Consider the following 12,092-nt stretch of genomic DNA (forward strand, 5'->3'; position numbering starts at 1 on the left):
ATAAGGCCGTCCCGGCGACATATAAATCTAAAAAGAAGTTACGTAATTCACTATAAATATTTGTACAGATTTTTTTTTCTTCAGATTGATACAATTAATGGTGAGGATGGGCAAGAAAAGTGATGTAGCATTAGATGTACAGAAACAACTATTTATGAAAAATCGACATCAGCTCAAAGGACCGAAATATGATAGAAATGTGTACCAGAAACTAGCTGAAGAGCTTAATTATGCTATGTCTCCGAAAGCATTGTACCTAAGTTATAAAAGAAATTTTCTGGGCACTAATGACCTCACACCGGAGCCAACAAAAATTGATGACAAACTAGGAAACATTAGTGTTGGAACGACACCTTTGAATTCGTCTAAGAAATCGACACCTTTGCCTGAATCATCCGAACATAGTAAAAACGAAGATAGAAATAGAGTTATTTTTAAATTTCCTGTGGATATTCACGAGTGGAAAAAAATACAGCCAATACGCAGCACTTTTCGACGAAACGATAAAAAGAAGCCATACCTGAGATATGAAACATACAAAACCATTCCTAAGTATAAATGGTCCTGCCTTTTGAGGCAAAAGCTTTGGAAACATTTTAAATTGCCATGTACAATATCTTTTAAAAATTATAACATTAATAGCAATGGAATTACCTTCCACGGAAAATGTACTCAGTGCAACGCAAAAGTGCGTATTCATGACACCGAGAAGACAGACAAGGTCGTCGAATTTCTTTGTGAAATTATCAACTTAGATAATAACTTTAAGCATGACCCACGAAAGAAAGTTCGTTGTACTCCGTACTTGAGACGAAAATTATCAGATAATTTAAAAGAAAAGCCAGCAGCCATTGTTCATAAAGATCTGGCACGTCGCACAATGACATTCGGAGATACAGAACCACCTACATTGCCATCTCTTGGAGCACTCAGGATAATCCGTTATGAATCTAATAGTCAACATTGGTATCACAAAAATGAATTAATGTCTTTGATAATTTTAGCTGAGAGCGTCGAGTTCTCTAATATAATTCAAGAAATACTTATAAAACCAACATTTCATGTACACTATTGGTTAGAAGAACAACTCAATTATTATAGACACTATTCTAAAGTAGTTGACAGAATAACTATTTCCCAAGATGCTACTGGTTCTATTTATAAAACTAACAACCGAACCAAGAAATTATTTTTATACGTAGTAATGTTAACTGCTAATAATAGCTTGAAATCTGTACCCGTCGCCCAAATAGTTAGCAATTCCCATACCAAAGAAACTATTGCGGATTGGTTATCTAAATGGGCAAAGAATATCACTTCGCCCGCAGAAGTTATAACTGACGACTCATCGGCTTTGATTGCGGCTGTAATTAATTGTTTTACAAAATTTAACTCAACCAAGGATTATTTAGAGGCTTCTTTTAAAGCATTAGAAGGCAACTTCATTGTACCTAATTTATATATGAGAATTGATACGAGCCATTTTATTAAATCTATTCGTAAAATTTCTTTAGAAAACGCACCAAAAAAAGTGAATTTCTTATTTGTTCAGTGTATTCTTTACATTAAAAAAGCAGAAAATATTAATGTCATCAAAAACACCATCGATAAACTGCTAGCTATAATCCTGTCTAAATATCATTCCAAGGATTGTACTGAAGCCCAATATTACCTGAGAAGTGTACTTCAAAATGTAAATATTAAGGAAATACATGATAATATAACTGAAGATGACTCTTTATCAAGTGATGACCGTTACTGTTTACATGATGACGTTCATGTTGATACTTAGGTCACTACTTATATTTTGAGCCTTGACGAATCTGATTGTTTTAGACCCCATTTGGCGTTTTCATCGTAAAGTTTGACCTTTTTGACTACTACATTCCTAAGAAAGTTTTGAAATCTGCGCTGAAAATATTTTCAATATCGTCGATCGAAAATTGTAAGTGTGCGGGAAAATGGCATTAGGATGTTAACATTTTCGAGCAAATATTTTTTACGACTTTCGACGTGACTTATAGAAACAGTCGTGTCTATATCGACTTCTTTATTATTTTGGTGATAAAGTCTGATCTTTTGAAAATTTAAAACGCCAATAAATAGAGTTCTATCATTATTATTTTTCCATCACCAATGAAATTCCTGAAGGTCGTCCAAGGTCACCAGTTGTCTCTGGAAAAATTGATGCTGTGCGAAAATTAATTATGCATTTTAGTTTCCTGATACAAGAAAAGAATGACACAGTCCTAAACATTATTTCCACTCTTAGATATAAAATATTAGGGAACAACATTTCCGATTAGAAGATTTTTTTCTAAATGAACCAATTTTTTTTTACTACAGTTCGATAAGGTCCTCGCGCCGATTAGTGCAAACAAATGCTTGAAAAGTCCATCGTTTGGCTTCAAAATACGTGTATCAAATTGTGATAAAACAAGGATCTAGGATATAATGCGCATGAGCCCAAAAATAAACACCAGTCGACTTTATGGAAACTTTAAGATGAACCAAATCCAGAAAAAAATTTTCGCGCTTGAAGCACTTCGGAACAAGTAGTCCCTTGATTTTTTATAAAAACTGTGTTACGGTGAAAAGTTCCTTTAGAAAAATGCAGAATGGTTAATTCTTATTGATTTATAACCAAAAATTTACCTAAAGACTGGTTTAAAATATGGAAAAATCACAAAATCCTACAGGTCGAGCTAAATAAAAACAATGCCGGCCCTAACGCATCTCGCTAAACAACGGGCTGTTATGTGCACGAAAATAACATAATAAATTAGTTTCTCGCCATACACTACAGTTTGATATCAAATGACTTTATTTAGTTCCAAAACGTCAAGAATAAATAGCATTAAACTTGATATTTCATCGGCACAAGAAACAGGTTATGCTTTTAAACACCCTGTTTTTGAGGGGTCTTTGCGAAAGAAAAAAAAATATTTAAAAAATATTTCGATCAGATAAAAATCTATCTCGATCACGCATAAGAATACCCGAGAACACGATAAAGTAGTTTTCACTCACATATTTACCGTTTTTCATAGTTAGGCTCAAAATATAAGTAGTGGCCCACGTACAACGTTTAATGAACTGAATTTCGCGAAGTGGTTTGAGGAAACTGTTACACATCATAAAGAAGAAGTTTGTGTAACTGGCCCTCTAAATGATTTTTATTATCCGCCCTTATTAACGACAATAAAACGACTACTGCGAAAATTGCCCCTGTGGTCGAATGTCATGATGCCATTATATAAATCAGATAATAAAAATCCTTCGTCGAGTGCATCAGAGGATCATTTTAAAACTTTAAAACACTTGCTGCTGAAATCTAAAATAACAAAACATAGAATTGACGTTTTCCTGCAAAGACATATTAATTATTTAAAAGGAGAGTTAAATATTGCAGCGAGTAAATTTCATATAGAACCTAACACTGTAAAAAAAACAAATCGCAGGACGACAAAACCCATAAGTAAAAAACAACAAAAACAGAAACGACAATTTGTTCAAGACTCAATATTTAGCGATCAACCAACATTTGTAGAAAATTGGGGAGGTCAAGCAGACAAGGCCGTTAATGTAAAGCCACATACCGGTATAAAATTTATAAAAAATGGTAACATGATTAAAAATTCAACAGTCGTTAACACATGCGGTTTTGATGCAATAATGTTTTTGATTGCATTTGGCTTTCAGTCGTTTTCTAATTTCAAAATGGAAATTGAGTCAAAAGATAATAAACTTCGAGACTATATAAATCTCATGTTAAATGAAAATGTTGACAAAGGTACTGTGTATGAAATGAGAAATTACGTTTGTCATGAATATTTTGACCGGCCAGCGCATGTAAAGATAATAACAGATTGTGAATGCAATGTCGCTAATTTGTATGAGCAAATGTTTACCAATTTATTTTACAGTGCTCAGTTTATAAAAGTTTGCACAAAAGAAGAATGTCAATATTATGTAGAAATCATAAGACCTTTTATAGCTTTGAATATTAACATAATTAACATGTTTGGTATTTCGGCATTAGAAGAATCACTTGCTATCGAAACTACTTCTCAAATTTGTAAAAATAATTGCGGTGGAACTGTCATTTCAAGTTATAAATTACAAAGGATTATAACCTTTGATTTAAATGGAACAGATGCAATAGTTTTGTGTAATATCCCGGTCACTATTAATATTCAAAATCAAATTTATGGTGTCGTTGGTGCCATTGAATATGTAGGGAATTCAGAGGGAACTCTGGGCCATTATAAGTGCCATACGCTTAGCCATGATCTGTGGCTATGTTATGATGATTTGGCCTTGAAAATTAACAACAGTACAGTGGAGTCGATATTTTTACACACTCTTACTTACGTTTTAGTGAGTGATATGTGATATTTTATACAACTAAAAATAATAACTTTTACGAATATTCCGCTTTCACGTCGGAGCGGAGCTCAGGGTTTGCTGAATATGATCCTGTGAGTGACGGCTCTGGTAATTACAGTGAAACCAGAATATGTTTTTGAGCCATGGTTTTTAAATACATGTATTTTGTAATAATTTAAAGTTAATTTTACACTATTTAAGAATCTGGTAAAGACTAGTTGCTAAAAATATGCATATGAAACTGTGAACTGTTTAATAAGAAGTCAATACTGTTGTAATGTCATCTGTGATTACTTTTAATAAGTTAATTTATGTACTAGTTTTTCTATGATTATTCCATAGGTAACATAATATTAGTAACATAAACGAACAATATTCTAATTGTTATAGTCGTTGAAAAACATCTGTGATTACGTGGATTTAATTAATTGCCTGTGATTATACCAAATAATGAAAGCGATTCATGCAAATTAATATTAGTGTAATGTAAGGTTCAATCAATATGATTTATTGAACGCGTATCTGTGATTTTTTAAGATTTTTAAGCTGTGTAGTGTTATTGAGACATAGGTTGTTATTCCATGTAAACGAACTAATCTGTGAAATTTAATGAATCTGTGATTTTATTGTAATGTATGATTTTTAAGACTTTGAGCTATGTAGTCTTAGCGACACTAACTTGACACTTGTACGATTATCGACCTATTATGTATAAGTACCTAGTTATCGTTTATATAGTTTACCATATTGTTGATTTGTTTATTTTATTAAAGATTTACTCAATTTAAGCAGTATTTTTTATCCTATTTTCATGTAGAATCATGGTCACCCCATCAGTTTTAATGTATGTATATTTTAGATTGAATTTATCTTCTAAAGTATTGATACAGCAGAATTGCAATTTAGTTGAAAGGAATGTACTCCTATATATTATTCAGGAAGTCGAATTTTGTAAACATACACGGCTTATTTAAAAAGATATAGGCAACTATAGAGGGCCGTGCTGAATGAACTAAAATAGATTTATTTTTCACAATATAACAAGTTGTATGAGAAATCAATGCGGTACATATGTTACTTGCTAAACATCAATTATTTTTTAATAGTTTTTGGCTAAGTATGTTTTGTCTTTTTTAGATATTTCTTAAAATGTTTTTTTCCAGCACGGCCCCTTATCCACATCTATATATTATTTGTTATTATGAATTCACAATAACTGTTGCGGCACATATAACGTATTAATAGAGTACATTTTTTGAGTTATAGACATTTGTTAATATGGTATGTATTATTCAAGTTACATGGGGGGCCGTGCTGAAAGCGTTTGGCTGGCACGGCCACCTTTTTTTTCATATTTCTTCAAAAGTATAGAGGTACATTGAAAAAGAAATCGGTACATATACTGCTAGAGGCGAGTACATTGCAATGGTGTACACCATAAATGCAAATTCTGAGGGGCCGTGCTGGGCAAACGTACATATTATAATACATAAGCTAAATACTTATTGGCTGACAAAGCTAATCTTAGTAGATTGGGGTTCCTTAACTCCTCCCTCCCTAAGAGAGATATTATCCGAAGGTGTCGCAGACGGTTTCGGAGAATTTCGACAAAAATTTAAAAACTGAAATTTATACCATACTAGCTGACCCGCGCAACTTCGCTTGCGTCACATAAGAGAGAATAGGTCAAAATTGTCCCCGTTTTTGTAACATTTTTCACCCGTACTCTGCTCCTATTGGTAGTAGCGTGATGATATATAGCCTATAACCTTCCTCGATAAATGGACTATCTAACACTGAAAGAATTTTTCAAATCGGACCAGTAGTTCCTGAGATTAGCGCGTTCAAACAAACAAACAAACAAACAAACTCTTCAGCTTTATAATATTTTTATTTATACCATATTAAGAAAATGATTATTATTATAATAACTATATACTCGAAAATGGTCCATACACTAATTTTTATTGTCACTATTTGCGTTGTATCGTCTATTTCACTGAATTTTGCACTTTGTAACACTTCTCTTACGTCACTAAAGTCCACATTTCTTAGGTCCACCTTCATTGATCCTGTCTGGATATCCTGTTGCAGTTCCGGCATCTGGATGAATGGCAACTGAAGACTGGAATCTGTAGCGTTTGTGGTAGCGGTAACGATGACTTCACCTATTTGTGTCTCGCATTGTTGACCAGGTGTCACGATGTAAGTCCCAAGAACATTGTACTTCATAATTTCCGCATTGCAATTCTCGGTGATGATGAGATTTTCTTCTGAGTAAACCAACCATTGGTTATCAGTTACTTTTTGTACCTTAGTTTTCTCAATTTCAATCCGGTTCTGTATGCAGTTTTTGTAGTTGTTCTTCATCAACATTATTTGTTCGATGCAGGTCTCAGTTGGATATTGTGCAAAATTGTTTTCATCGCAGAGAAATCTGTCATTTTCAATCTCGGAACAAGGGCTTACCACGGGCATGTATTTCAATCTATTCACCATTAGATAAGGGTATTTGGGTATAATAGTAAAGGTAGTTGGTGAATGGAATATGGGAATGGGTATAACCTTGTAATAATTATATGTTTCGTTATCTATTAGAGGAACTTCCAAAATAAAAACTAACTTATTCTTATTTATATATGACTTAAGTATGATATTACGTTCTAATTTTATTAAATTACTTTTACTAACTGGATATATTGTCCTAGAATGTTTAACCACTGTGTTACTTTGATAAAGTTACTTTGTTTACATATTCCATATAATGTTACACACTACGATTCTTCATGACAATAATGTTGAACAAGTACAATAGTTTTGATTATAACTATCTCACCTTTAAAAATGATGCATAATGAGTACATAACACAAATGTATGTTCTTAAAACATATAAAAAATACAAATTTATATTGATAATAAAATAACTCCAATAAATGTTATAAAAAAAATATATTTGTCTTTTTTTTATTTTTTTTTTTATTTAGTTACACACATAAAAATATAAGTTGGTACGCTGATTGATTTATCAGTTCACTAGGATATTTGGAGATACTCGTGCATTAACATTTGGTTGCTGCACAGTTTCTACCTTGATACTTGGTAGGGCACTAGCACTGGCAACAATTTCCTTTTGTAACCACTTTTTCACTCCTTTCCGGCATCTATTTTTCAGATAACAGTAACTCATTGTTACCATAAATAATATAATCACAATCATAACTGCACTGATCATATTAACTTTATAATCCACAGTTGTCACATTCGCAAGATTTTCATTCACACAACTTGTTCCTTAGTTTGATTACTGCCCATTATCGGAATTAAATACGACTTGTTACTCTGCCTACGCCAATATAATGAATAACATATAAAATTTTTAGCTTGCTACCGTATAATACCTAATCGATCGAATTACCAGAACTTTTTTGATTAATCATTTAATTTATTTTAATTACAAATATCTACTCGTCTTTTTGCTTACTCGGCCACTTCGCGTAACATATTCTGTACGCAAGGGTTTGCTTGTTTAAAATTGAACCTTTTTTACTACATTTGAGGTACTTGTTTTCTCATTGTTTTCTATAATATTCTCCCTTTTGTCACTAGTTAGTTGATCCTGTTCCATAACGTAAGCTGGCTTTAACCTATTTATGAAAACATTTACTTGCCTACCTGGTAACTGTATACAAAATATTTTATCTTTTCTATCAATAACGCGATAAGGTCCGTCATATGGACATTGTAACGGTTTCCGTACTGCGTCATTTCTTAAGAATACATAGTTACAATTATACAGATCTTTGTGTACTGAAACTTTATTCGGTGACACGTTCACTCTTCCGACGGGTTTATGGCTATCAATTATCTCTTTTAATTTTGCTACATAACTCTGGGCGTTATCAGATTGAAAATTACTGGTGTCGCAAAAATCACCAGGTATTCTAATATTACTACCGTACAACATTTGTGCGGCGGTTACGCCTGTATCTAATCTGACAGTTGTGCGTAACCCTAGCATAACAGTTGGTAGTTCATCCATCCAAGATGTGTTACTTAAACGTGCCATAAGAGCTACCTTTAACGATCGGTGCCAACGTTCAATTTTTCCATTGCTCTGCGGGTGATATGGAGTGGTACGAATTCTTTTGATTCCCATTAATCTCATTAATTCCCTAAATAAACTACTCTCAAATTGTCTACCTTGATCACTCGTAAGCCTATCGGGGCAACCGTAACGACAAATCCACCCCTCATATACATTTCTTGCCACATTTTCCGCAGTTATCTCTTTCAGTGGGATTGCTTCTGGCCAATTTGTATACCTATCAATAATAGTTAATATATATCTAAAACCTTCTGATGTTGTCAACAAGGGTCCTACTATATCTATATGTATATGTCCGAAACGTTTTGTTTTTTCAAAAATACCTAAACCAGACACAGTATGTTTCTGAACTTTCGCACGTTGACACTTAATACAATTTTTCGCCCATATTCCAATATCTTTATTCATCCCCGGCCAAAAATATCTATCCTTTATTAATTTCCTACTAGCCCTAATACCGGGATGACTTAAATTATGTATTGACTCGAAAGCTATGTGTCTAAACTCTTTAGGCAAGTATGGACGTGCCCTATCAGTGGACATTTCACAATAAACATACCTATTATTGTCGTCTAATATAACACGTTTAAATAACAACTTGGAACTGTTATTTGATTCCTCTAACAAATCTGCAAGCTTGCTGTCAACTTCCTGCGCACTAGCGAGTTCTGTGAAATCTATAACTGTGGGACATGTTATTGTTTCAATTCTTGACAATGTGTCGGCTACAATATTATTCAAACCACTGATGTGCCTAATATTTGTACTGAACTCACTAATAAACATAATCTGTCTCGCTCGTCGTGACGTTTCCCTGTCTGTACCTACTTTACTGAAAACGAATGTTAACGGTTTGTGATCTGTAAAAATTACTAATTCACGACCTTCTATCATGTTACGAAAATGAATTATTGCTAAATAAATAGCTAATAGTTCCCTGTCGTATGTAGAGTATCTTTTTTGAGTCTCAGTTAGCTTTCGTGAAAAATAACCCAAAGGTTGCCAGGCGTTATCAACCTTTTGTTGTAACACGGCGCCCACGCAAGTATTGCTCGCGTCGGTCATGAGCGACAAAGTTGCATCTTGTAACGGAAATGATAACAATACCGCATTCTTAAGGTCGATTTTACATTGTTTAAAATTACTTTCCGCCTGCTCATTCCATACAATTAAACTTTTATCTTTACGCTTTGCTTTACCTAAATACTTATTTAATTCTGACTGATGTTCTGCTGAATGTGGTATGTGTGTTCTGTAAAAGTTTAACATACCTAAAAATCTACGAAGGTCCGCGATAGTTTTGGGTTTTGGGAAATCTATTATAGCTTGTACTTTTTCATCTAAAGGCCTCAAGCCTTGGGTCGATACTTCAAAACCTAAAAAATCTAACTTTTTCTGGCCAAATACACACTTTGAAAAATTTATAGTAATGCCATACTGGTCAAAACGTTGGAAAACTTGCTCTAACTGTTGTCTATGCATTTCCTCATTTTCCGATGCCAAAATTAAATCGTCTATAAAATTGAATACAAAGTCTAACCCTTTTAAAACTGTATGATGCATAAAACGCTGAAAGGTTTGTGCGGCGTTTCGCAAACCAAATGGCATTCGCGGAAATTCATATAAACCAAAAGGAGTAATAACAGCGGTCTTCTCTATATCGCTTTCGGCTACAGACACGCAATTATATGCCCTATTTATATCTATTTTCGAAAATATTTCTTTACCTGCTAACAAATAGGTAAAGTCTTGAAGTCTAGGCACAGGGTATCGATCGGGTTTTGTGATCGCATTTAACCTCCTGTAATCGCCACAAGGTCTAATATTACCGTCCCTTTTGGGCACTATATGCAAAGGGCTGGCCCAAGAACTACTACTCGGTCTACAAATACCTAATTCCTGCATCAATTTAAATTCATTTTTGGCTTTTACGTACCTGTCGGGCGGCAATTGTCTGGCTCTCGCATACACCGGGGGTCCAGTCGTCTCTATATGATGAACTACCTCATGCTTGGGTATCTCTTTATATGAAATAGGTTTCGTTAAATCTGGAAATTTACTCAATAAATCATAATATGTACATTTTTGGGTAATGGTTTTAACAGTCGATTCAGTACACCTAGAAATGATACCCTTAGTACTTAAATTAGTAACCTGATCAATCAATCTGCGTCCGCTTAAATCAATCAACAAGTTATAGTTAGCTAAGAAGTCCGCACCTAAAATAGGTTGCTTTACATCCGCTAGCACAAATATCCAACGGAACGCTCGTCGCAGCCTTAAATCTAAAACCATACAATGCATACCATATGTTTTGATCTCCGTGCCATTTGCCGCATACAGTTTATATTGTTCTGTATTCAATGAATTATCACCTGATTTTTTATACACTGCACTGCGCGGTAACACGGACACATTCGCACCACTATCCACTAAAAATTGTAAGCCTGATTTCCTGTCCATTACACTAAGACGGTTGTTACTACTGATTGCACGGTCACAGTCCCCCGTCGCTGACTGTACCGATTTTAGTTTTCCTCTGCCTTTTTCGTGCCTCCTTCTTTCCAGTTACAAGGTGGGATGCACTTGCTAGCTCTCTGTCGGTAACGGAAATGATAATGGCACAACCAATTCGGATGATCTGGTGTCCTTCCACGTCCACGATTCCTTGAATTTGATCTTGATCTAAATCTCTTGTAGTTTCCACGTCTCCACGAGCCCCTCGTTCTAGTGTTCATTTCATTCAATTTGTCACTTAACTTTTGAATTTCAGCTATCATCCTATCTTCACAATTTGATGTTTCGGGCTTATTCTGTATGCTCGCAATACCTTGTACGGGTGTCAACGTTTCTGCCACCTTATCGGCAATCGACGCCAAAGTGTCTAACTCCTTGGAATCTGCTACAGCCAAAACACCACGTACTGCCGACGGCAGGTGATTTTGCCACAAAACTGCAAGTGTTTCGTTCGACACTTTTCCTCTAGCCAGATCTTGCATCTTACGTAAAAGTTGAGAAGACTTTTGTTCTCCCAACTCCATTTCCCCAATCAGTTTCTTCAATTGCATATCTTCTGATTCTTGGTAGATGGAAATTAGCCTCTGTTTTAACGTCTCGAATTTCTGTTTTTCCGGAGGGTTAATTAGTATCTCAGTTACCTGTTCAATTACATCTTTACTCAATTTTGTTATCACTAATTCATACTTCGATTCATCCGACATCTTTTGTGGGCTTAAGACTGCTTCTTCTTGGATAAACCACAGCTTCGGCGAAGTTTTCCAAAACTCCGGAATGCGCGCAGTCAAGGACACTGCCGATATTCCTTGACCTTCCAGGACGACGGCTTTTTCTTCTCCCGTTGACATTTTTCTTTAACTGCACTACACGATATTATTATTTTATTTAAAATGTTTGTTACCACGCTACCAAACTGAAATTTGAGCCGTTGCCGTCACCTTTCTACACCAGTAATTCGGGTTCGGGGTCACCACTTTTGTGTTATATATTGTATGTGTACACTGTTACTTTCACTTACTGGTGTCGAGGTGAGGTAAATGATACGAAAGTCAATAAAATTCAATGTTATATAATTTAGAA

At 34.5% G+C, this 12,092-nt stretch overlaps 1 protein-coding gene across 1 annotated transcript; it reads right to left on the minus strand.

Annotated features, from left to right (window-relative positions):
- Nucleotides 1–11,023: 11,023 nt before the first annotated feature.
- Nucleotides 11,024–11,860, minus strand: LOC142985839 (uncharacterized). The gene has a single exon (XM_076134081.1). It carries the CDS (start codon nucleotides 11,858–11,860, stop codon nucleotides 11,024–11,026), a length of 837 nt encoding a protein of 278 aa, XP_075990196.1.
- Between the last annotated feature and the right edge of the window lie 232 nt (nucleotides 11,861–12,092).

This window comes from Anticarsia gemmatalis, chromosome W, assembly GCF_050436995.1.
Source record: "Anticarsia gemmatalis isolate Benzon Research Colony breed Stoneville strain chromosome W, ilAntGemm2 primary, whole genome shotgun sequence".
In the NCBI taxonomy this organism is placed as follows: Eukaryota; Metazoa; Arthropoda; class Insecta; order Lepidoptera; family Erebidae; genus Anticarsia; species Anticarsia gemmatalis.

Excerpts from the sequence above, each read along its gene's own strand:
- LOC142985839 (XM_076134081.1), bottom strand. The coding sequence starts at position 11,860 with ATGTCAACGGGAGAAGAAAAAGCCGTCGTCCTGGAAGGTCAAGGAATA.